Source organism: Rissa tridactyla, chromosome 8, assembly GCF_028500815.1.
Source record: "Rissa tridactyla isolate bRisTri1 chromosome 8, bRisTri1.patW.cur.20221130, whole genome shotgun sequence".
NCBI classification, from domain to species: Eukaryota; Metazoa; Chordata; class Aves; order Charadriiformes; family Laridae; genus Rissa; species Rissa tridactyla.
This window is the reverse complement of record NC_071473.1, coordinates 7738032-7763410: the sequence shown is the minus strand read 5'-3', so window position 1 is coordinate 7763410 and position 25379 is coordinate 7738032. Positions and strand designations below refer to the sequence as shown.

The 25379-nt window shown below is 51.5% G+C and overlaps 1 protein-coding gene across 3 annotated transcripts in view; it reads right to left on the bottom strand.

Moving 5' to 3' along the window:
* The window catches only part of PRKCB (protein kinase C beta), a 143205-nt gene that overhangs the window by 81660 nt on the left and 36166 nt on the right, over nucleotides 1-25379 (bottom strand). For all 3 annotated transcript variants that reach the window (XR_008468087.1, XM_054212127.1, XM_054212126.1), the window contains exon 3: nucleotides 7733-7815. Coding sequence is in view for 2 of the 3 variants with exons in the window: in XM_054212127.1 (XP_054068102.1) it covers nucleotides 7733-7815 (83 nt within the window). In the remaining variant the exon portion in view is untranslated. The remainder of the gene's footprint in view (nucleotides 1-7732; nucleotides 7816-25379) is intronic.

Sequence of the window (25379 nt, the reverse complement as noted above, 5' to 3'; positions counted from 1 at the left end):
GAGAGCGTCGGAGCTTGGAATGAAAAACAGCAGAGTTTAACACCGGGACGGGGTGGGGTTTGGGCTGGCCGTCCTCTCCAGAACACCTCACCAAGTTTGGACTTCAGGGATGGGACCCACAACCTGCCGGCACATTAATGTGGGAGCTCTGGTGAAGCTCAGAGCTTTTGGAGGCTCGCGCGCCCACGCAGCCGTGGGGGCCCAGCCCTCATCGCCGGCGCTTCAGAGCTCAGCACAGAACAAATCTGGACCAAATTACAAGAAGTACATGGTAAAAATGCCATTGCCTTCAGCTAGCCGGTCCTGCGTAACACACACTGTCCTCATCAATGCCCCTGCCCAACACACAGACCCACTATCACACCTTCAGCCATCAAAAAACCAATACAAATCCTGACACGACCTAAGAGCAACGTAGCGCGAACACAGCCCCTGCGACTTCAGCGCCAGCATTTATACCTACAGCTTCATCCTCTGTTGCAAGAAGCAATTAATTGTTTGGGATTTTTTTTTTTTTAACTTAGAGGCCCTATCGTCGCTGTATCATTAGTCCTCCTCTCCGAGATGGAAGATTCATAGTCAGCAGGCTTTGCAAGGTTAAACACACACGCGCGCACGGACGCTCTCTTTCCTGAAGGAGGTTCACGCGGAGGCAGATCAAAGAGAAAAGTGCTCCAAAGCAGGAGTAGTCACCGGGAACAGAGAGAGACTTGGACGCTGCGCCGCTCTCCAGGTACCCGGTTATGCTCCACAAAGTGTAAAATGCCAGCCTGCCCCCAGGGCGATGCGCCCGACACACACACACAAGCCACCACCCCATAAAGCGCTTAAGCACATACTTGACTTGAAAGAGAAGAGTTTTATTTAAGTAACTCGCATTGATTACGCCGGTGCTTAAAGTTAAGCACCCGTATATACCATAAGCACTTTACAGGATGTATATATACACACACACATATATTATATATATTTATATATACATATTTTTATATAAAGTGCTTATATACATATTTTATATATATAACATATATATTTTATATATATTTATGTATATATAAATATACACAATAATATATACATAATATATATATAATATATAAATATACATGAAGTGCTTATATACCATAAGCACTTTACAGGATGTATATATACATATTTTTTTATATATATATAAAATATATATTTTTATACACATATTTTTATATAAAGTGCTTATATACATATTTTATATATATAACATATATATTTTATATATATTTATGTATATATAAATATACACAATAATATATACATAATATATATATAATATATAAATATAAATATATATAATAATATATAAATATACATAAAGTGCTTATATACCATAAGCACTTTACAGGATGTATATATACATATTTATATATGTATAACATATATATATTTATATATATTATATAGTTTTATATGTATTTATATATAATATATATTATATAGTTTTATATATATATATATACATATTTATATATAAAGTGCTTATATACCATAAGCACTTTACAGGATGTATATATACATATTTTTATATAAAATATATTATATATCTCTCTATATAAAATATATATTGTATATATATTATATATAAGCACTTTACAGGATTTATATATACATATTTTTAATATATAATATATCATATATATTTATATATGATATATTATATAATATATACATATTTTAGTATATATTATATATGTATATAGTATATGTATATATTATATGTATATTTATACATACATATTTTTATATAAAGTGCTTATATACCATAAGCACTTTATAGGATGTATACATACATATTTTATATACCTAATATATATACTATATTTTTATATATATTTTATATATATTTTTATATATACTTATTTATATATAAAGTGCTTATATATCATAAGCACTTTACAGGACACAAACCAGAAGTTTTTCTCCTTGATTCTCACATAAAAATGAAGCACTAAAAGATACAGGGATCAAGGAGCAAAGTTAGAAATTTTTTTTCTTTTAATACTTTTTTTTTTTCCACCCCCCTTGGGCTCCACGACTGGCAGCCTAGAAAAGAGCATCTCCGGGGGATGAAAACCAGCAGCCAGCTGGCGTGAAAAGCTCCAGCCCAGGCTGGGATCTGGCTGGAACTGCAGCATCTCTGGTCTGCGGCCTCTTCCAGCCGCCGCTCCGCACTGCCCCTGCGGATGCCGGGGATGCCATCTCACCCGACCAATCTCTTCCCTCTCCGGCTCAGCAAAATCACGTGGCCCGCTGCAACGACGAGCGCACGGCAAGGTTTAAAACAAATGCAATCCATTAAACTCCCTCTTTCTGCCAGATTTTATTGGGTATCAGCATTGGCGAAAGGCAAGGCAGTTACCAGATTGCTGCACCGACTGAAAAAACACATCGCTGTAACCGTCACAACCTAGACGCTGCCAGCGTTTGACATAATTACAGGCGGCTCTGGATTCACGCCGTGGTTATTAGCGACAACCGAGCAGAGGAAAAGTCCAGCTTTGCACCAGTTCAAAATGAAGCCCTGGTCCTCGGCTCATTCCCGGAGCAGACAGGGCATCGAAGGAGCTTTCCGTCTCCTGATCCAAAGCTCGTCAAGGATTTCATTGCTGTAAGAAGCTTGATTTCCAGTGCAGAAGGAACGAAGTTTGCCCTGCGTACACCCCCCAATTACACCCAGCTGGCACTTGGCCAGGGGTGCAAACCAGAGGCTCTCCCCGGGGACTTTGCTAAATAGCAAAAAAAAAAAAAACCAAAACCAAAACAACCCCCAAAACAGCTACAAAAGGTCATTTTTGCTCCCTGCTTTAAGTCCCAAGCACCTGCATGCCTCTCTTCTTTTTCAGAAATAATATATTAAAAATTAATTAGCACCGAACGGGCAGCTTTTACCTGTCTGCTCGATGAGCCACAGGGGCAAACCCCCACCCAGCAACAACCGCAACCAACGGAGAATTCGATCGAAGGCCTTCACACGTGCCCTGGTATCAAGTGGCACCTCTCAAAAATGTGAGAATCTACGTCTAATTTAGACCTTTCCCTTCTCAGGCAGAGGCTGCCCACACTAACCTACGGCTGCAGGGGCAGGAGGAGACACCTGTGGGAGAAACCTGCTGGTCCGGGGACACGGGGCTGCGGTCGGGGAGGGGGACCAGGCTGTCCGAGGGCTCCCCGCTGCTCCTTGCTCACCCCTTGGACAGGGCTGGTGGGGATTAAAAGAAAAGAAGGAACAGGCGAAAACATCTGGCCGGTACCTGCCGCCTTTCCTGCCCGCTGCCAGCTGCCATCCAGATGATGAGCGAGGATGAAGAAAGCGGCGGCCGGGCGGGCAGGCTGCCCAACGCCTCAGCAAAGCTCCGGAGGTGGCACCTGGATCACAGCCGTCCCTGCTCCCCCCGCCGCCAAACCTCATTTTCCTTCAGCAAGGTTAAGCGGTTTCAGCGTTTCCACCTCCCCCTGCCCTGATGGCCTTTCGCCGGCACCTTTCTGCCGGTTTTTGCACCACGCCAGGGAGCGTTTCCAGCTCCACCGCTTACCGAGGTGCCCGCAGCGCCCTGGAGCACCCGCCCAGACGCTCCCACGGCCAAGGGGCCACACGCAGCTGTGGGGCCGGTGGCCCCTGGCCCCCTGCCATCACCTTCCCTAGGTGACCACAGCCACCAGCCCAGCCAGGGGTGGGCGCCTGGGGGCTCCGCTCAGACAGTGGCTCCTTCCCCAGTTACGTTACGCCTAAAACAGCCTTGTAGCTAAGATTTCATCTCTGCGTGCGTACGTACCAAAATACCTATCTAAACATATATATTTTTGGATATATGACATACACCTCACGTAGCTTGGATCCCGTCTGCAGGGTGCTAGGTGCGCAACGGGTCTTGCTGCCATTTTCTTTACGCGTTTTAGGTGACAGAGAAGCGAGGAGAGGAAACGCCTCAGGGCTCAACCCGCACGGCCAGGAGGAAGCTCACAGCATGACACGACTTCCCAGCAAAGGTCCTTGTCAAACCTCCAGCACCGCTGGCTGCACAACGGGGGGAGCCCGGCACAGGGTGGGCAGTGGGGTGGCAGGGGGTCTGCCATGTCACCCCCCCACACACCCTGAGCACTGGCACTGGGCAGAGGGACCCGGACACGCGCGTGCAAGCTTGGCCTCGATGGCCAAACTCAACTCTCAGGGAAGGGCAGGAAGTAGATCGCCTTCTACCATCCTTCCCTCATTTCCCCATGCCTTCTCCAGCTCTCCTCGCCGCGAGGGAGCAGCAGCAGTGAAACTACCCAGAAAAACACAGAGGTATGAAGACGAGCGGTGTGAAGCCATCGCTTCCCCCTCATGCCACTCTACTCCCTTGAGCAACTGGCTCCGGACAACATGCTGGGACACACCAAGTGTCCATGGGTACCCTCACACACAGCCCTTACCACGGCTGCCGTGCACGGACCCCGGCTGCGATCAGAGACGGAGGCAGAGGGATGCTTTGATCCCTGGCAAGGCTGGTCCTGCCACCCCCCCCTCGGTTTGTGGTACCACGTGGAGAAAGGACCACCGGAGCCGCAGCTGCTCCCACGGAGGCTGCGCAGGACGGAGCTGTGAACACCCGGCTGCCATGGTTCAGGCGGGGGGTACACCATCGCCCGGCCTAGGAACAAACCCACCCACTGCTCTGGGCGCCAGCGTGCTCAGACAGGACCCCAGCAGCCTCTCCTGACCCTCAGAACTACCCTTAAGGGCTACAAAGATGATTAGGGGACCAGAGCACCTCTCTTATGAGGAAAGGCTGAGGGATTTGGGTCCTTTTAGTCTGGAAAAAAGACGGCTGAGGGGGGATATCATCAACACTTACAAATACTTAAAGGGTGGGTGTCAGGGGGATGAGGCCAGGCTCTTTTCAGTGGTGCCCAGGGACAGGACAAGGGGTAACAGGCACAAACTTGACCATAGGAAGTTCCACCTAAACATGAGGAGGAACTTCTTTACCCTGAGGGTGGCAGAGCCCTGGCACAGGCTGCCCAGGGAGGTGGTGGAGTCTCCGTCTCTGGAGACATTCCAACCCCGCCTGGACGCGTTCCTGTGCCACCTGCTCTGGGTGACCCTGCTCTGGCAGGGGTTGGACTAGATGATCTCCAGAGGTCCCTTCCAACCCTATGATTCTATGATTCAATGATTCAGGTTCATAAAGACGTGTTACAGGCTAACAGTCTGCAGGACCAGAGTACTTGTGGACCCATTAGTCTCTTTTGGGTTGGCATCTCTACGGCATCTCCTTTTCCCCTCCACTAAGTAATTTTTGAGGTTCAATAGGCATCAATACACAGCGATTAGCAGTAGCCCCTCTGGAGAAGAAAGTCTTCTAGGGAGGAAAAGCAATAGTTAAAGTGCCCAGGGATGGGGGGATCTAAAAATCCATGTAATACCTTGACTAATGGTCTGGTGGGAAGTGGAAATAAAGCTGGGCGTATCAAACTGTGCACAGCCCGAGTCTGAAAGCATTCGTTTTTGGGGGGCTGCTCCTGCAGCACCTCCAGCAGCCACCCTGGCAGCAGACGGGAGCAGGACCCGACCTGGAAGACACCTACCAGGGCAGCTCAGCCCGTGGGAAACAGCCAAAACCTTCATCGTCAGCTCATTAAAGCTACCACCCTGCCAGGCATCCTCTCCGGAGGTGGAGGAGCGCTGCCAAGTGGGCTTCAGCAGGCTGCAGGCACCGCACTGTGCAGCCGGGGCTGGGGGGCTGCAAGCACACGTGCCCCGAGAAATCCAGCATCAGGGGCTCGGGGGCGAAAGGGGCTTTTGCACAGGCAGGTCCCACGATCAGCCACAAGCTGGGCACTGGGGTAACGTCACCGCTTTGCTAGAGCCAGAGCAGTGACCAGGTTCAAGGGTGGCTCTGGGAACGTGGTGGGTGTCAGGTACCATCCCACCCCGTCCCCCCTGCCCGGGGTCCCTGGCAGCTCCGCCACGGAGCCACCCAGCGGTTCTTTGGGACCAAAGCCCAGCTAGATTTGTCAGATCCAGACCAGACATGCTCCAAACCCAGTAGACCCATAGAGGAGGAGAAACCAGACAGAAGGGGAAGCCAGCAAGCCTGCCCGCTGCTGTGGCTGGAAGAGAAAGGCAGTTTTGGCAAAGGATGCCAGAGCATTGTGACACATGCTCAGCCCCTCCACGTCCCCCCACGGCTTCTCCTTGCAGCCCCTGCCCAAGGCTATACCCAAAAGGGGGCTGACCCCCAGCTCTGCCCTCCCCTGCCAGCCTCGCCCCCTCCCCAAAAGCTCCCACGTATCACATTGATGGCACGCAGCCCCGTTTCACGCAGGGCGACCGACAAGGCGTGTTTAGCCTCCACCTTCAGCGGCGTGTTACACCGCCTGCTCCCACCGGTTCTATTTTTAAGGGTGAGAGTCGTGGTGCACTGTCGTTTCCCCAATTCGTTCTCTTTTCTCCTAGCAGTTCCCCAAATTAGCCAGTTTCCACGGTAAAACACAAAAAAACCCTGCCAGACAGACCTGAAAGGCGCTGGCAAAACCGCAGCGAGGAGCCCAAGCCAGCTCCGCTCTCACTCGCCCCCGAAAGCCCAGGGATTCACCGGGAAATTAAACCCGTGTGAAAATAAGGATGGGGACTTAGTCAACAGGCGTTTGCATGGTTTTCTGGTTTTTAAAGACTGGCAATACTGTTTTCCAAAAGTCACGCCTAGACTGGCATTTCCCAGTAATTTTGTTGCCCTTGACGATGCTGCCCGGTCAGTTCCGTGTTTTCCGAGGGAGTCGGAGCAAACGTAGCAATGCTAACCGTGCAAATCACAAGAACGCATGAAATGTGCCTGCGGGTTTGGCTTTGTTTTTTGGTTTTGTTTTGTTTTGTTGTTTTCTTTTCCTTGAGAAAAATCAAACCTATATATTGGTTTAATTAAACCCTGCGAGGTGATATGAAAGAGACTTGAGAACACCGTGCCTGCTATCGAGCCAGCAGCCCCTGGGGCGAGGAGCGGGGATGCTGCAGCCGGGAGCCCCGAGCCCAGGTAACGCCCAGCCACCGACCCCAAAATAACAGCGCGGGGCAGTGATGCCTTCGGAAAAAGCGATGAGCTGAGGAGGAACAAGGTCAGGCACATTCCCTTGGGCTGACTCTTGTCTAGCAACATGGAAGGCAGCTGTTAAATGGCAGCCAATTCCTTCAGGTATTTCACTGGTGACAAAAGGAATTGGTCAAGACCTCGAACCAAACCCTGCCAGAAGAGAGTGCTCAGGGCACACTGGCTGAAGTCTTAAAACAGCTTTTTAGCACTTAGTGCGTCGTGCCTGTTATTTAACCCCAAATCTAAAACCTCGGTTCATGTGGCAGAGCCTGGAAATGTTATTTTACTCCTGGGGAAACTGAGGCTGCGGCTCAAGGGACAAAAGGCAGCCGGGGCAAGGCTGCGGACTCAGCCCCAAACATCTCCGCGTTCCTGTACGTTCTCCCTGCTCGGCTGAGAGCAAGTTATCAGACGATTTGGAAGTGGTTTAAGTGCATCAAAGAAAAAACATATTGAGAGCCCCCACAACTACGGCTAACAATGAATTAGAGCGCCACGTGAAATAGTGGCGCAGAAGTGTCACCAGCCAAGAAAGCTGGAGGAACACCACCTCCGAGTCGCTGTGAAACAGCGTGATCCGCCAAAAAACGGGCTGTGCCTTCGCTCCAGGCATGGCAGCAGGTACTTACATCCGAGGCAGGGCCTTTATCAGCACCGGGGCAGGAGAAGGTAACGAACTCATGGCACCGCTTGTGCACGACGAAGCAGCAAACTGCAAAGAGAAGACAGGGACAGCGTCAGGGGATTGGCACCATGTGAACCCAGGGCTTAGAAAATAAAAAGCTATTACGTCTGGTTTACGAGACGACTTGACTTTTCTTTAACCAAACCCATGGCAGATTTTTAAACCTCGTCAAGTATCGTCAACTGGACCAGGCGTTGCAGGAAAAATGAAGCAGAAGCAAAACGTTGAACGAACGTCAAAGGAGGGCTGGGAGCCCTTATGTTCGCTTTGAGCTCATTGTCACTCGCGGCACACGCTCTGAGGTCACTGCCATGTATAAAAAGAGGGAGAATCTGGCATTCGCGGGTATCTGAGCTGAAAAGTGCATGTGTCCAAAAATGGAAGATTGTACCGATGGGAACAGGTGGGCAATTTTCCTCCCACACTTCTGCTTTTCTTCAGCAACTCCACAGCCTCCATTTGCCAGACCAGAAGACACGTACGTCTTCCTCTCCTCACGCACGCATGTCGATGACAAAGTCCCCCTTCTGGGAACAGGAAAATTAATCCCAACATATCATCACCCAGACTTTCAAGCAAGAGTATCCGGAGCTAAATCCATATCCCTTAAACCACCAAACCCTTCCAGCACATGCTAATCTGAAGCTGACGGCGGTATTTTTGCAGTCTGTGCAGTCAAAGTGCTGTACTTAAAGGCTAATTTTTTCCCTAAATGCCAAATAAGCACCTTACTTTCAGCAACAGAGATTAAAAAGACCACTCAGCACTGTAGATAATTTCAACTGACGGCCCAAGTCCTTCCCTGAAGGTCTCAGCCCACCTCACCCTGCAGCTGGAGGTGGCATTATCGCTCTGGGAAGCTGGGGTGTGCCAGGTTTGAGAACAGAGGCACCACCTCGCACCCCACATCACCTCCTCCTGGGTGCCAGCCCCAGCAGGCCCAACCCTGCCCCATCCCTGCATCCACACCCTGCCCCATCCCTTCATCCGCACCCTTCTGCACCCTGCCCCATCCCTGCATCCGCACCCTTCCGCACCCTGCCCCATCCCTACATCCACACCCTGCCCCATCCCTGCATCCACACCCTTCCGCACACTGCCCCATCCCTGCATCCACACCGTGCCCCATCCCGAGGGATGGGACCTCAGCTCCAAGGCACCACCCCAGCTGAAGGGAGCACCTGCAGGAAGGGAGCAAAGGGAACAAGTGCCGATTCTGTGAGCAAAGCAAAGCTGTGCAAAGGCAGCCTTTGTCTCGGGGAAACCTGGGCACCAAACTCAGCCCTGTCTCAGGGGTCTCCTATCGGCCACATCCCTTTCCCAAGAGCTGCCGTTACACTAAATGAAAGAGCAACTGGAAGATGAGGTGCAGCCTACGGGGGTTCAGAGAAACTGGGCACATAAAACAAACTGAGCAGTGCAAAACACGAAGCAGGTCTCAATCGCATCAATATTGGACTTTTCCAAAGGAACAAGGAAAAGGCAAGTGACATTTGCCATTAAACTCACAATCCCCCCTGATCGTGCCCTGCCACATCCAGCTTTAAACTCCTTTCCCTTTTCACATTTTTAATTATGAAAACAACAAACCCAGAAAGCCTGAGAGGCACAACAGCTGCCAGGAACTCTCTCCTCGTAGGACCTCTCACTTGCTTTTCTGAGTCTAACAAATAAACATTTTCTTCAGAACATTGTTCACCCTTTCTGTCATCTGTATACAGAGACAGAAGCATCTGGGAAGCAGGAAGGAAGAAATTAGAACTCTATTAGCAAAGATTTGTCCTGAAGTGTGTGTATAAACTCAATAAGGTTCCGTGACACGCCGGAGCGCAGGCGCTGTCGGGAGGTTGCACGCTGCCAATATCTAGGTGGTGGTGAGAGGTTCCCAGCGGAGCCAGAATAATTGGAGTTCAACAGAAGAAATAAGATTGTTACCGGGCTGAACTTCCTAATGCCATTCTTCCATGCCATATAAAAGAAAAAAGAAAAAAAAAAAAAAAAAAGCCGTTCAATGCAAACCTGACTGAAGAGTGGGTAAAGAAAGAAAAGCGGGTCCCGTGGTGCTCCCCCAGCTCCTAAGAAGCTTTTGCACTTTGAGGACAGTGATATTTGTCCCTCCTTGGGAAAAATAACCTTCCTGCCTGTGGGGTGACAGAAGTTGGAGAAAGGAAAGAGCAGGAGTTGTCCGTGCGGGGTCCTCCTATCAGTCATCTCCCATGGGTGACACCCGGTAGCAGGGGACTGCCCGGTTCTGCTCCGCGTGGCATCAACCAGGCGCTGGCAGGAGCTGCCCTCGCCCAGCGCTGAGCATCCCGCCAGCTCTGCCCGTGCTGGAGCCTTCCTCCACCTGGATGCGTCCAGGGGGGTGCGCGAGCCAGGCAGGGCTTCAGACAACGAAGCCATCACCAATCTCTCCCAAAAGGCACCACAGCTGACCAACCTGCTTCTTCCACTACCACAACCTGCCTGGCAGTACCACCGATTTCCTTGCCCATACTCCTTCCATCTCCTGACCGCTCCTTCCGTCTCCTAACAGAACCCAGGGAACACGCCGATGCCCATCGCAGTTCCATGGAAAGCCCTGCAGAGCCCTGGGCAGCCCTGCCAGCACCCAGGCGGACGATGCCAGCCCTGCCAGCAGCGCCCATCCGGCTGAGCACACCCCACCAGTCACAGCACTGGGCGCAGAGACAGATTTCCCGGGATTCAGGAGCAGGCAGAGGAAAGCAGCCTCCCCAAGGGCGCTCGAGGTATGATGGGGATTGAATAAGGTTCGTTTCTGTCTCTTGTAACAGAGGCTTCACCACTTTAGCTATTTCCCTCTTACTTTCCGCATGCACCTCCTCTGAACAGGACGAGGGCAGGCTGTCGGTTTGTCTTTGTTTTATGGAAAGTCAGAAATCTGACCTTTCTATTTTTGCTCCAGCAGAGAGACGCAGTGCTTTGCTTTCAGAAGCAACGCTCCCGGATCCCCTCGGCGCCAGGCGGGACCCAGGCCCTGCTCCGCCAGCACACGAAGAGGGATGGCGTCGCTCCCCGCAGTCTGCATTGCACGCCCAGGAGACGCAGCGCATCGGCAGAGCCGTGGGTTTCAAATGCATTCGATTTAAAAATTTAAAAAAAAAAATTTAAAAATCAAAGTCTTAAGTTCTGCTGTGCACGAGAAGAATCTGCGGCGGCTTTCTATACCCTGCTCATTACACACTTAATTTGACAGGCAGAACTTAGGCGATAAGGAGAAACAAAGAGGGGATTTGAAGGAGCACGGGAAAGGAGAACACGGAGCCCTAAGTGATTGATCCTTACAGGTGGGCGAGGGGACGACCGGAGCAAGCGGAGCACGCGTGTGTGTGCGCACACCGACCCTGGGCGAGCTGCCTGCTCCTGCCTCTCCAAAGACCCTATGAAAGCCAAGCGCGCTCATTTTACATTTCCACTTGCAGAAGCAGAAGAGGCGAAATGCCCATTTCTCGTGGCAGGAGAGACGAGAAAGCCCACGTCTGAGAAGCTCAAAACCACCCCGGATTTTTACTGCAGCCTCTCCCCCATATTCTTTTAAGGTTTCACTGAAGAGTTTAATTATTAAAGATGGCATTAAATATACACACACAGGTAACACCTCCTGCCCTTTGAGCAGGAATACACTAGAATACACCAGAAATGCAGTATTTTCTCTTCAAGTGTCAAAATAATTGCTGCGTAATATGAAAAACATTCATATTACAGTTCAATTAAGCAAATGATACCCGAGTCACTGCAAGTCATCTTTGTGGCAACTGAATATTTTGCAAGAATAGCAGGTTCTCAGTGTTAATACAGATTGTAAGGAGAATCCTTTGGAAGATGGTGAAGCGTAACGCTTCCCTGTGCGGCGAAAGGGAACAGGAGGCTCCGCCGATTGCAGCGGTGTGGGCTTCGCATCCAACACCTGGAACGAAGGTGAAAACCTTGGAAGGATGCACTCAAACATTTCAGGAGTGCTTAGGTGAACAGGCAACCTACGCCAAAAAAAAGACGCCCAACAGAATTAATCGGCTACAGGGGCTTACGCCAGTAATCCCGCCTTAACTCCTAAACGTGCATCCTACCCAAGAGATGCTAAAAGATTTGATAGATCTTTCCCCCCCCGGTGCCTAATCCGGTGCGTGACGCCGGGGAGAGGGCGCTCGCTTTCCCAGCAGGAGCCGGGCTCTGGCTCTCCAGGAGGCGGGTGGTACCCGCACAGGCAGCTCCGCGGGTCCTGCTGGGATGAGCCCTGCCATCGCCGCTCCTGGTTTCGTCACACTTCAGCATTTGAAGCCTGTATCTTTGTCAGTTTAGAAACTGCAGCACAAGCAGCAGCTTTCCCAGGTTGCTAATTAGACAGTTAATTTGTAAATCTTATTATATGGATAATAAAGTTATCAAATCCCACTGGTGAGCTGCAAACGTCCCGAGTCATTTATATACAACAAAAATGAAACATTAACCTTTGCTATTTGTTATTGAATAATGCAAGAATGTTTACTGGCCCTAAATTCTCCTTCAGAGCTCTCTCTGTTGCAGGCATCTGGGGAGACGTCTCTGCCTTGGGGGAGCGAAGGATACAAAACCCTACAAGAGACAAGAGCTCAGCGATCTCCACAGGCTTAGGAGACTTGCTGGAATGCACACTTTTAAGAGCAGCCCCAGCCGTTTCTCAGATCTGGGGAGCCTTGTACCAAGACCATGCACCCCCATTCCCTGTGATCCTGATGCAGTTTCGGGAAGAAAGGTCTCCTAGAAGGTTGGTTTTCAGAGCTAAGGAACCACAATAGCAATAGAGCACCAGGGTATTTTCAAACCCGAGGAACTAGCCTTGTTTTGAAGGACGGAAAGAGAGGAAATGCTAATGGTGTTGCCTAAAAAAAAAAAAAATATATATATATATATATATCTACATACACACACACTTAAAGGTTTCTCGGCCTAAACCACTGCTCAAAAATCCTCGAGAAAAACCATAAATCACTTTCCCAAACCGATCACAGAACCTGCCAACCAGAAAACACTCATTAAAATGCATTCCAAGAGCATGAACGTTGCAGTGCACGTGTCTGGCTGCACCTCCAGCCCGGGAAGGGACCTCCTGGGGGAGCGAGGGCCGCCCAGCAGCCGGCAGAGCATCCATCAGCTCCCGACTGCTGACAGGTGGCAAGACCGGGATGCCGAACTCAGGGAGACAGGCCAGCAAATTAAAGCTTTATTCAACAGCATGCGGTCGGGAGCAGCCGTACCTTTGCATATTTTGGAACAACGCTGCAAATTACCGCAACAGACAGAAGCCCCTGCTAAGCCCTCGGCAATGGCAGGAGGGACAAAGCCGTTGACTGCACCGCATGGAAATATTGCTGCAAGAAACTGGGCAGGAGTCCCCTGATTGCTGGGGACTTTTGTCATCCCAGACCCACGGCTGGTGACCAAGACGAGCTGCAAGCTGGACACTGATCTTGGAGAGGATTTATTTCCCCCCTGGCTGCTGCGTGTCCTGCTGTAGGGGCAGGTCTTGCCCCCACATCTGTATCCTAGCAGTTCTGGGAGTTAGTAGGATGAAGCAAGTAACAAAAAACCTCGGTAAAAAATAAAAAATAGGAGAGGACAGACCTTGGCATTAGCCAAAGTGCAATTAGAAAAGAGGAGGTGCTTCCAGCATCATGAAGCAGCCAGGCAGGTTTTAAGGTACATCACCTGGATGTGGGGGAGAGGCGATGGGAAGAGCCAGCTCCCAGCGCTGTGTGCCCGGAGAGCTGCCCAGGGCTCTGGCACATAAAGTTATCAGCCAAGGACTGCTTCACACCCAGGGACAGGTCATGAGCGTCCCAGTTAATACGGCACTGGGCAGAGGAATTTCCTAGCAACCACCAGTTTGTCACTACGGTGCGGCCAGTCCTATGGGAACGGAGAGTCCTCTCATCCCTCTGATGCTCCCAGTAAAAGCAGGGAAAAAGTCTTTGTTGGAGGGAACAGGGAGAGGTGTTGGGGCACGACAGGGATGGCTTTTATGCCACTCAAGGCTTGCCGGGACAGGTTGGGCAGGGGGATGCCATCCATCCACCCCATGCTCTTGGGGGCTGCAGAAGGAGCGTGGTCCCCCCCGTTCTCACCTACCCTGCTCCCGGAGCAGCCCCAGCCCACGATGCTGAAGCCCAACTGTGCGAGGGGCTCTCATGGCTGATAGTCCAGGGGTCTGCTCTGCTCCCACACAGCATTCCGGGGAGGAGCAGGAGCAGCCCTGGCCATGCTGATGTCCCCATCGATGAGCGACACAGGTATCGCTGCCTCTGTCTCACCAGGTTTGCTTATCCCGAAGACAGAGCTTGCTTGCTCTGCATCACCTTCCTTCTCCTTCCGAGTATTTTCTTTTCTTCTGTTTACCAAGCGTAAACAAATGCAAACGAGTTTCCCCACCATATGCACCATAGCTCACCTCACACGCTCCGTCTCCACTCAGATGCTTTCCCAAAAGCAGACAGTTGGGCAGTTTGCCCAAAGACACAACAATGCTGAAAGATCTGCTCTTAGAATAGAAAAATCCTTCCCAGTCCAGTGGCTTCTGCCCAGGAAAAGCCCTTCATCAAAGCTTTAAGCTCCGTATACTGGCATCAGGCTGCCCGGGAAGCCAGCCCAACGTAGGCACAGGTATTCCCAGAAATATGAAAGCCCAGGAAAGTCTAAGGGTTAGCATTTTATTTGCAAACTCCAAGTTTCAGAGACTCCTGAGTCCACCCCGGACAGCAGCACGGAGCAGCAGACCCAAGGGCTGGAGCCGCGTCTCTGCCCGTGCTGTTACTGCCGGGACACGCGTTTGTCCAACGCAGTGGCCAGTCCTGCTCAGAGCAGGTTTTTTGGGGATGCATTTCTCCAGCACGCTTTGACCTTGCTCTGGATCAGATTTTTGGGATGCCAGATGCATGCTCTAGAGGGAAAACTGCCTTGCCCCGTGCCCTGGCCACGCTGCATGGATCCACTCCATGCAAGGAGCTGGATGACTGCGGAGGGTCACAGATGCTGGAGGGCAAGCAGTGGCCTTGTGCCACCTAAAGCACCACATCTCCACACAGCCCAGAACAGCCAGGAGACCCCCCAGAGCTGCTTCCAAGCCACAGCGTCCCCACCACAAGCTCTTGGCCACCCGCACGGGGCCCTGGCACCAGCCCGCAGCTGAGGGCTTAAAAATGCCAGGAGAGCACAAACCTGCGGCGTACCTGGCAAGCAGAGCAAGGCTGGCTCGGGATGATAAATCATTTCCTGACCCCTGCACGCTATCGGCTTGGAGCCTGCCACATGAGATCCGATTAGCCTCATCTCCCACATGAAACGTCGTTAGCTGGCAGGAAGGTATCCAGCCCTCCTCAAAAAAAAAGCCCAGACGCTGTGACAAACGACTTCCTGCAGGAATGAACCCTGCCTAGCAACTCCATGCTGCGCGAAGCAGCGTTGCCTTTTATTCGATCTCCATTTGTTGCTCTAATTTCATTGCGTGAACTCCTTGTCCCCCGTGTTCTGAAGAAAGGGCTAATCAATTTTCCCCCCTCTGAGTCCTTCTTGAAATGAATAATTCGGGGAAGTCACCTCTAAAGCTTCCCCCCCGCCCCGAGTACATCTCTTCCCAGAATACACATTCCCGCTGCAAGGAAGCCCTTTGTCCACCTCCGCTGGGCAAGGGAGAGGTCTGGAGGTACCAAGAACAGCCTCAGATACGGTACGTCAAATAAGGCAGACAGATGGAGAGTTAACAGAGCCAGAAGAAGGATCAAGCAAGATTCATCTAAAAATCAAGCCCAGGGAGGAGTTAAAACCTCCCCGGAGAGCTGACGGAGCCGTGATTTAGCAGATGGTTCTAATACCACGAAGCTCGAAGATTATTTCGAGCCTCTCTCGGCGTGTAGCTGCTCCCTTACAACCTGTGGAAATTCTCATTTGGATAACGTTTCCAACTTCCTAAATAACAAGATAGTCAGGAAACATCCTGGAATTCAGATTATCAAAACGAGAGAAAACAAAATAGCAAAACAAAACAAAAGATAAAAAATAAAAAGATATTTTTAAAGGAGCTTTGTGTTGATCCACCTACGCTGGGCAAACCCGCGGGGTCAGATGCATTAGCCCGGCTTTGCCCCGATGATGTACTGAAATGTGCCACAGCCAGCAGTTGCCCACAATTTTTCCATTCCCACATTAAAAAATAAGACCCGCTACGTCAAACAAAGTCAGCAAAGCATGGTAATCGTAAAATAAGGGGAAAGAAGGTTTCCAGGAGGGGAAGTCCTAAATTTCTGACAGCGCTTTACAGCTTTTAATCACTTAGAGCACATAGAGAGAAGCCGAGCTAAAATTTCTGCTCTTCGGATTTAATCCCCAGCTTTGGTTAAAAGCTTTCTGGAGTTGTTACAACGCAACAAATATCTTCAGCTCCCCATCAGACTTCAGCGGTTTTCCCCCGTTGGCAGCTCCAGAGACACAGTAAAAACAATCTGGGATTTTTGGGCTGCGGTTTTCCTCTACGGAAACTTATTGGGGAACAGCTCCGGGGATCGGGATGACGGGGGGTTATGGATTACGGAGAGTCCAGGCTGCTGCACTGGTTCTGCGTGTGTTAGTTTGCCCATCCGACCCGAGGACGAAGCAAGAGACACAAAAAACCTTACAGAAAAGGAAAGAAGAGCTGTTTTTCTTAACGAAGACGTGGAAAAATTTAAAAAGCGCATGAGACAGCCGGCTTCTCTTCTGCGAGGTCTCACCAGCGTTATTTCTCTGGGAGACAGCGATTGCCTGAACAGCTACAAAGATTTTTCAATTCAAGAAAGAGATTCTTAATCAGCCCAGTTAATTCGACGCTAATGGTACAAAGAAACCTTCATTACAGGTTTGCAGAGGCCCAGCCTTGCAAATTAGTGCTGAGAAAGCTGTCGTTCCGTGCCAGGAAGATAAAGCTGCGTTTCCTGGTATTTCTGAAGTAAAAGCAGCGGTATTTATTTTTTTCCGAAGCTACACAATTTTCCAGCCATTATAAAAACAACGGGCCGCGTCCACTCTGCTCTCCGGCACATCCCGTCAGCAGTTCCCAAAGCAGGGACCACGTTAAGACCCTACACCGCAGGCAGGACTTTCGCCCGTCGTTACTCACCCCAGGCTGGGTTCTGGGCAGGGATGGAGCATGGACACAGACATGTGCAGGACCAGGGCCTGCCACAGCTTCCACGAGCCGTCCCCGGCCAAGCAGCCCCATGGCCGATGGCATTTCCCCCTTTCCCCAGGGAGAGGAGGATGCTCCTGCTCCTCCCGGCCCGCAGGGAAGGGCTGAGGAGCTCAGCGGCGGTGACTGCGTGCCTGAAGGGCAGGGATCCTCTCCGTTGTGCAAATCCCTGTTAGGGAAAGGGCAGACTGAAACATCTGCATTTATTTAGGTTCTTCGTCTGCCTGTACACCCAGTACCAGCTCCGGGGTTTTTGCTCCTGTCTCCCATTTACTGTGGGGGTGGTGAGGCACTGGAACAGGTTGCCCAGAGAAGCTGTGGATGCCCCATCCCTGGAGGTGTCCAAGGCCAGGCTGGATGGGGCTTGGAGCCATCTGGTCCAGTGGGAGGTGTCCCTGCCCAGTGCAGGGGGGTGGGACTGGATGGTCTTTAAGGTCCCTTCCAACCCAAACCATTCTGTGATTCTATGATATACTCCACAGGGAGAGTTCCCAGCTCCCCAAGAACGCAGACCCCTCAACTCTTCTGCTCACTTGGTCTTTGGGAGGGGAAGAGGGACAATGTCAGCTTTTGCCTGAAGAGACCCAGGTTCCTGCAGGATCCCCTCTCTCGGAGCAGTCTCCCAAAGCCTGCGATGCCGACGGGCCGGCAGCTCCCGCCGCTCTGCGTACCCCTGCCCGGACTGAGGGCTATTTCCAGAGACACAAAGACATTAATTTTACATTAGGGAGCCTCGTCCCGGCTCAGAGAAAGAGCGGCTCAGAATTTAAATACTTCATCAGCATTTCTCCCGTACCAAGCTGTAACAGAGATTCACTTGCAGACTGAATAATTTAGCCTCGTGGCCGGCGCGGTGCATGAAGCAGCAGCCGGGGCTCTGCCAGCTGTACCTGCGTCACCGGCAGCAGGTCAGTGAGCCCCCCCAGCCCCCCACCCCGGCTGCACAGCCAGAGCCCGAGGGGGATCAGGGAGGTGTTTCTCAGCGGCAGCATCAGGCAGCGGGACTCGCTGCAACCTCCAGAGCCAGGCAAGGGCCCCGCCTGTGCTTAGCCCAGCTTTACCCCACCCCTGGTTCCTCCATGAATTACAATTTTGAGGACTCACCAGGAACATTCTTGCGCTACCGGTGCCCTGGGATGGGGGGTGTCCTGGTTTGAGCGACATGGGACTAACTTCTCTTCTAATGCTTAGGAAAACTGTACTTTTAGAAGACTCTAGTGCCTGAACTTGTGAAAATATTTGCTTTATAGCCAGCAATGGTATGTGGGTTTCAAGGTCTCAGTATTTTTGAGCCTTGCCAGGTGCAGGGATGAGGAGAAGTGAGACCCAGGCACTTGCCCCAAGCTGCCAAAGGGATTATTTCATACCATGAACGTCACGTTCAACATAAATCAGAAAGTTTGCTGAGGAGTTCTCTCTCTCCCTTCATGGCTGCCATCCTGAGAACTTCTTGCCCCAGTGCCGGACCCCTGAGCCCTTCCCTTCCTCCCGAAGCCGCAGTGTTCATAGTGTCCCACATTTGCCGTCCCTGCTGGGAACGCACAAGCTTCTGCTGGTAGAATGGGCTGAGTATGATTCTTGTATATTTTATATCAGTATTGGGATCAATGTTGGCTCCTTAGTGTTATTAATGTTAATTATCTAGTCTTAGTCGATTAAATCTGTTTATATTTCAACCCTCAGGTTTCCTTGTTTTTTCCTGATTCCCCTTCCCAGATGGGGAGGGATCATCATGTGACAGAATAATCGTCTAAATGACAACAAGTTGTTGTGGGTTCCTCAAAGCATTACAGGAGGAAAATGCACTCAGGTGCCAAGGGGTTTCATGGGCGGGATCAGGGCTGCTCCACACGCTGAGTATTTTGGAAGGCTCCTGCAGACGCCATTGTCTCCTCCTCCCCTCTCTCCTCCTCCATCAGTTCATGGATGACTGAGCCTTCCAGCCCGTGCCGTCTCCACGCTCTCGCGCTCGTCCGCGTTTCGCCCACACCTCCCACCCATGGCTCAGCAAGGCAGCAACTCCCAAGACCAGGCTGGCTCGGATGCAGCCGCTGAGCCCTTCCCCACCTCCGGCAGACACCACTCTCTGCTGCCCATGCCCCTGGCCACACCACCACCCACACGACCACAACGTGGGCAGGATGCCCCAGAGAGCTCTTGACACATCCAGGCAGCAGCACGACTACCCCCAGCCGCGCGGCTATCAGTTATCTGCGCCCTTTCCTTGTGAGTTATGACTTGTTCGCTCTTTTAGCTCCTCCACTTTCTCGTGGTGTTTCTCATGCTCAAGGGCCAGAAGAACTCAGCATGTCCCAACACGAGGGTGGCAGCCACCCTCCCTCCTCGGGAGGGAGAGGATGTGGTGGGTGAAGGTGGAGTTCAAAGCACGCTCAGCTGGCCCTGGTCCCCCCTCCGCACCTCTGACTCCCAGCAAGGTCCCCCGACGGTCACAGCAGCACCCATCGCTCCCCCAGGGAATTGCACATGCGGATTTTCCCGCAGGCTCCAGTTCCACCCCCCTGGAAGGCACTCGTGGTCCAGATCCCCCCCAACAGACACCTGGACAAGCAGAAGCCTGTCGCTTCATTCAGTGCAAGCACTGCTCCTGGGCACTCGTTCCCTGTGTAATTTAGGCACTTCAGAAAATACAAAAGCACACAGAGAGGACAGCCTTGCGGAACTGTAAAAAGAAGCCTTGCCGCTCCCTTTGCAGCTGGAGGGCAGAGAGACCCTATAGGAGATGTACGGTCAAACGCCTCCCTCCCTCCTGGGGCTGCCCAGGGACGGCAGGAGCCCGCGATCCCAGCCCAGCGACGGGCAAACAGCAGCATCCAACACCACACCGCAGGAGCAGCAGCATCCAGGTGCTACGGCTCGGGGGTACCACTGGCATTTGTGGCTTTTTAGGGTAAGACCTCGTCAACAAAAATCAAGTGAATCCAGCGCCTGCAGCGTCCAACGCGCAGAAGCAGCCCGCAGCAGCCACGCTGAAGAGCAGGGGGAGGAAGGCTACTCCGCTGTTCACTTCCAAGAGACATATTTAATATTCCCTTCTTTTTTCTTTTTTTTTTTCTTTTTTAAAGGGGTTAAATATTTTGAGCCCAGCCATGCACTTTTAGAAGGATTTGAGTACATCGGAACAAAACATTCAAAAAAGTCTGCAGCTTTCACATGAAATACCCGTAATGAATTGACAACATCCTCTGCATGACAATGAATGTATTGAAGCCAGGCGGGATGAGGAACATCAATCATCCACGGGAATATAATAGGTGTGGGTGGGGAAGGGGACGATGACAGCATTAGAGCTCGGATTGGGGGGGGGGGGAAGATAAGAAAAAAGAAAATCTTCATTCTCCCACCATATGTGCCAGAGAAACACCTAAAGCCGCGTCCAGGCAGCAAGGGACAGGGGGCTGCCCAGGCAGGGAGGGGTCCGGGAGGCAGCACAGGGAATGCAGCCGACCCGGCTTCCACAGCTCTCACTGGCACAGGGGTGACCGGACATGGCAGAGGGTGGCTTCCTCCAGCCAGGACATGGCCAACATCCAAGCTCCTGCTTCCTTTCCGAATTGCTTGGGCCAAAAAAGCTGCCTGCCTGGGAGCAGAGCCCCCCCCGCAGCCTCGTCCCCCGCATCCAAAGACATCCTCCCCCTGCCCTTTCTCCCCCCGCCACGTGCCTGTCCCCCAGCCGTGCAGGGAGGGATGGTCTCGCAGGTACGGGGCCAAGTCCCACCACAAAACATGCTATTTAGAGACCAAGAAAAGCCCCCGGCAGAACAGCTCCCCCGCGGGAACCTCTACAGAGAGGCCGTTTGCAGCGAGCGGGGCCGCACGCCCCGGCGCTTGAAGAGGGGGGTCCACGTGGCACCGACACCACACTGCACCCACACCACGCCACACCGCTCGCCCGCTCTCCAAACCCAGCCGCCTCCCGGGACCGGCGGAGAAGTTCAAAGCAATGAGAACGGAGCTGTCAATATGTTTCCCCGCACGAATTGCGCAGGAATCAGACACGTTTCTTCTCTGCTCCTTTTTCCCTGTGCCAGGTGCTGCCGCGGAGACCCACGCACGGACCCAGGGGGGGAACCGCACCAGCCATGAAACTGCCCACGCACCGGCCCTGACGGATGCCCTGAATGAACGGGAGGAAAACATGCCGTTCCCTAATCTTTAATTATAACCAGGTGACACGTGGCAGAAACACTAACAGGTAATTTTTTTCAAGTTGGAATTTGTTTCTTTCCTTGTTAACATCCCCTCTAACCTGTTTCTTAAAAGCCCACATTACGAGCCTCGTGATATTGCACACAGAGGTCATCACGGCCTCGGGCAGCAAGGAGGATGGCAATGGGCTCCAGCCCAGGGATGTCCCCAGCTCCCGGACCCCGGAGCCACCCTGTGACACTCGAGGCAAGCGGGGACACTGACGTTTCAGCAGCTCCCCTGGAGATCGCATGTGTCAGAGGAAGAGCACCTAGATGCTGACCAAGAGGTTTCTTGAGATGCAGGATGGACGGACAAACTCAGTTCCTACCTTAGACACAACAGGACAGGCGGCATCAAGGAAACTGCTGGAGTGTCCTCTGAGCCTGGTCCCTTTGCAAGGGGATGGGTCTGGGCACCTGGGGACACCCCGGTGCCTGCAGCCAGCTCCGCTCACGAAAGGGATGGGTCTGGGCACCCGGGGACATCCCCAGGGACACCCTGGTGCCTGCAGCCAGCTCCGCTCACGAAAAGGATGGGTCTGGACACCCGGGGACATCCCCAGGGACACCCCGGTGCCTGCAGCCAGCTCCGCTCACAAACACCCACACAACAGCTTCAGGACCCATGCCAACCCCGCAACGACACCTTCGGCATCTCCACCAGCGAGAGATGAAAAATAAGTACCCTGTGATTAATCAAGGCCCCGAGGGACCAGATTAAACAGTCTTGGCAATTAGTTCTGGATTTCTTAGGAAGGCACTGGAAGACAGTGGAAAGCTGCGGCAGTCCCTGGAGGACGAACGCCGAGTCCTCTTAAAACCCTGCCTCGCCTGCACCAGTTACACAACTCACCGCGCACTCGCTCCTCGGGCTCGCCAATGCGATGTGTTAAATTACAGATGGTCTCAATTAAAAGTGCATAGATGGAAAGGAGGCTTGGGAAGGAAAAGAAAAAAAAGAAAAAAAAAGAAAAAACAACCCCAAACCCGCATATGACAAGAAAGAGAAGATCATTAAAAACTTGGCAGCCTACTTTAACTCTGGTGACCTGGTAATTTAATATTGTAATTGAGACTCCAGGTCAGCCTCTTGAGAGGAGGTAGAAATATGGAAAGGTATCCCTGCAGGATCGGTCCCGCCCAGAGAACAAGTCAAACATCGAGAAGAGGGCAGTCCCAGGTCCAGATAACCCACCATCATCCCAATTATGACGCTTGCATCTCAGAGCCCTAGAAGATGGCTGCTAGCTTGCTTTGAAGACACGTTTCTTTTTGTAACAGCGTATTAATCCTATTTGAGGAAGATAAAAACCCCAGTCCCCAAAGTGCTAATAATATAACTCAGTTAAAGCTGTATTTTGTCACTTATCTCCAAGACAGAGACAGTAACTTCATTCCCATTTTCTTCCTCGCATCCCCCATGCCCCCCCTTAAACTTTAATATTCGGAACATTGTCTTATTTCCAAAACCGGAGACCAAGGCGATTATTAAGTAGCAATGCTCAGATAACACTCCCTTCACCTCCAAATTAGCCAGGAGGCTTCGGATCTTTCAGCACTTAACCAGTTCACGGTGCACCCATCATCACCTGCCCTACCACTGCCGCATGGCCACGTCCCACCACCTCCCCCGGCTTCTTGCGTCTTGTCCCGATTCCGGCTCTCCCGGTGCTGGTGCTGCCCAGCACAGATCCCCCCACCTGCCCACCATAAGCACCATCCCAACCTTTGCAGCACCTAAAAAGCCACTCGGACCCCTGTACCCGCTACCGACTGCCCTCCGTTTCCATCATCGGTCTGCCTGCCCCGGGTCAATCCATTATTTTAGAATCCCTCCATCTGACCATGATGTTGGTTTTTGTCTCTCTGCCCCACCAGTGTTTCGAGACGCTCACCCCAGCAGCAGCTTTGTCAGGCTTGTCTGACATATCCAGGGCAACCTCCAGTGATGCCTTCGCAGATGGGATTTAAAATTAATGACAGTTTCTCAAAAGATGTCTTTTCAAATGCTACAGACCCAGGATTAGCTTGTTGGGAGCACCAGGGCGTCAGACCCTGCGGAAAGGATCGGGAGACTCCCACAGCTGCTGGAGGGAGACTTGGGCTGGTTTCTGTCAGTTCCCCTCACGAACCTCAGCGGGACCTGCAGAGGCAGCTGCTGCTCAAAGTCCCACGAAGGCAACGGGATCTGCAGACACCTGTTTCAGGATCATTATGGTTCCGTCTGCCTAAAAGAGCTGCTGTCACATAAGCCTCGGTGGTGCACCAGAAGCCATGGGCAAGCAACCATACAGGTGGCTCCAGGCTGGGAAGAGGGACACCTCACTAAGGCAAGTAGGAGCCTTTTCTACAAACGGCAAGCATTAAACCAGTTTCCTGTAAAAATCATGGATTTGCACTCATTCAGAGCATCTCAGGGTGATGGGGTGAGGTGTCAGCCCCATGCCTACAATGAAGTTTCAGTAGGTCACCCGTAACCATCCTCTCTCACTGGTGTCCCCACCACACCAACTGCCCCACCACACTGTCTCGGGGGGCAAGTGTACTCCAGAGAGGCTGTTCTCTTCCTCCAGAAGTGGGAGCACACTGAAACCCACAGACGGGAGTCAAAGCAGAGCGAGAATTTCACTGTGCTCGTCAGCCTCTGGCCAAAAGGCTTCATAATTCTGATATCAAAATTAATTCTCCGTGGCAGTGGAGATCCAGAGAGAGACTGAGCTGCTTTTTGTTCCTGAAGACTACAGCAAGAGGAATTTATGCTGAGCACACACAGCAAGATAAAGCACTCGTTTCCTTTAGATAGCCTATTTAGGGTACAGAGCTAAGCCCATACATGGGTGAGAAATTTCTCAAGCACCCTTGGCCAGAAGTGTTATTTCTTCTTTCCCAGTTCCCCTCCAGGAGCACTCGTGAGCTCTTGTGTTACCTCCGGAAACTTGTAACCAGGTGAGTCGAGAGCTGGAGTTCAAAACTGGCCCTACAAACGTGAAGAGTTGAAGGTCTTTGACCAAGACAACATCAAGAGTTGTCCACGAACGCAGAGCTACTGCACAGCAAAGTTTGGGAGGCATTTATATACTGCTAAAAGGACAGCGTGGTCTGTAATCTTGTACCCCTCTGTCCCCGCGTATTTCTGAAAAAACGGGCTTTAAATAAATCAGGCTAATCCAAATTTGGGGAGATTCGTAAAGTGAGTCTATCCAGACCAATAGAAGGGTACAGGTGTTTATTTCTCACCTCATTTGAGGGGATAATTTTCTACGTATCAACTACATACACCACCTAGCACCCAGATTAGACACGCTTTCACGGTTCGCAGCAGGGATCACCTCCTGCCCAGCCATGTACCGGTCACACCACCCGATTTCAGGAGAGGCTTGCCCCGGGTGGGCTCTTTTACATCGGCACAAGGTTTAACGTAATGTGGCCGTAAGGCACGGGTACCGCCGTCCCCACGAGCTCCGGCACTGACCGCCCAACCCTGCAGTTTTGGCAACTGCGGGGTGAGCCCGCGGGTGACCCCTGTGACTCACGCTGAAGCGCCGGAGTTGCTTTTCAGGAAGCGCAGAAAAAATAAAATATATATATATATAAAAAAAACCCATTAATACAACAGCAACACATTTTTATTGGCCGATATGAAGAGTAATGACTTCCCTGCTGCTGCCTCTGGCTTATTTTGAGCACACTGCATCTTGGGAGTTTTTGTTGTCGGCACACAAAGTGATGGTCGAAGGGTTTCTTCAACACCCAGAGACAGTAACAGATCAGTTTAAGTAGAACTGAAAGCAGCAGTTAAGCAGGGTCCTCGTAAGATGAAGCTTTGTACATAGGATTTATTAAATGTTGCAACGGCACCGTGAAATTGTGCCACCACGGTCCCGCTTTCCTACAGCAAAAAGCTGACCGTTTCTCTGCTGCCTCACCGCCAGCAACGCCTTTCCCCAAATAACCGAGGGCTCGCCAATGCCAGCCCATCGCAGGAACCCACGGCACAAATCTGCCCTGACAGCACCATTAAACCAGGCACAAACAGCTCCTGGCGTTAACATACCTCCCATGCCTGCGACCTATCAAAAAGCGAACGGGCACGTTCAAGACGATCTCAAGATACTTTTCAGTTTATCTCTGGCCCTCTTCTGCAGAGTGTCGCTTGCCACGCTCTGCCC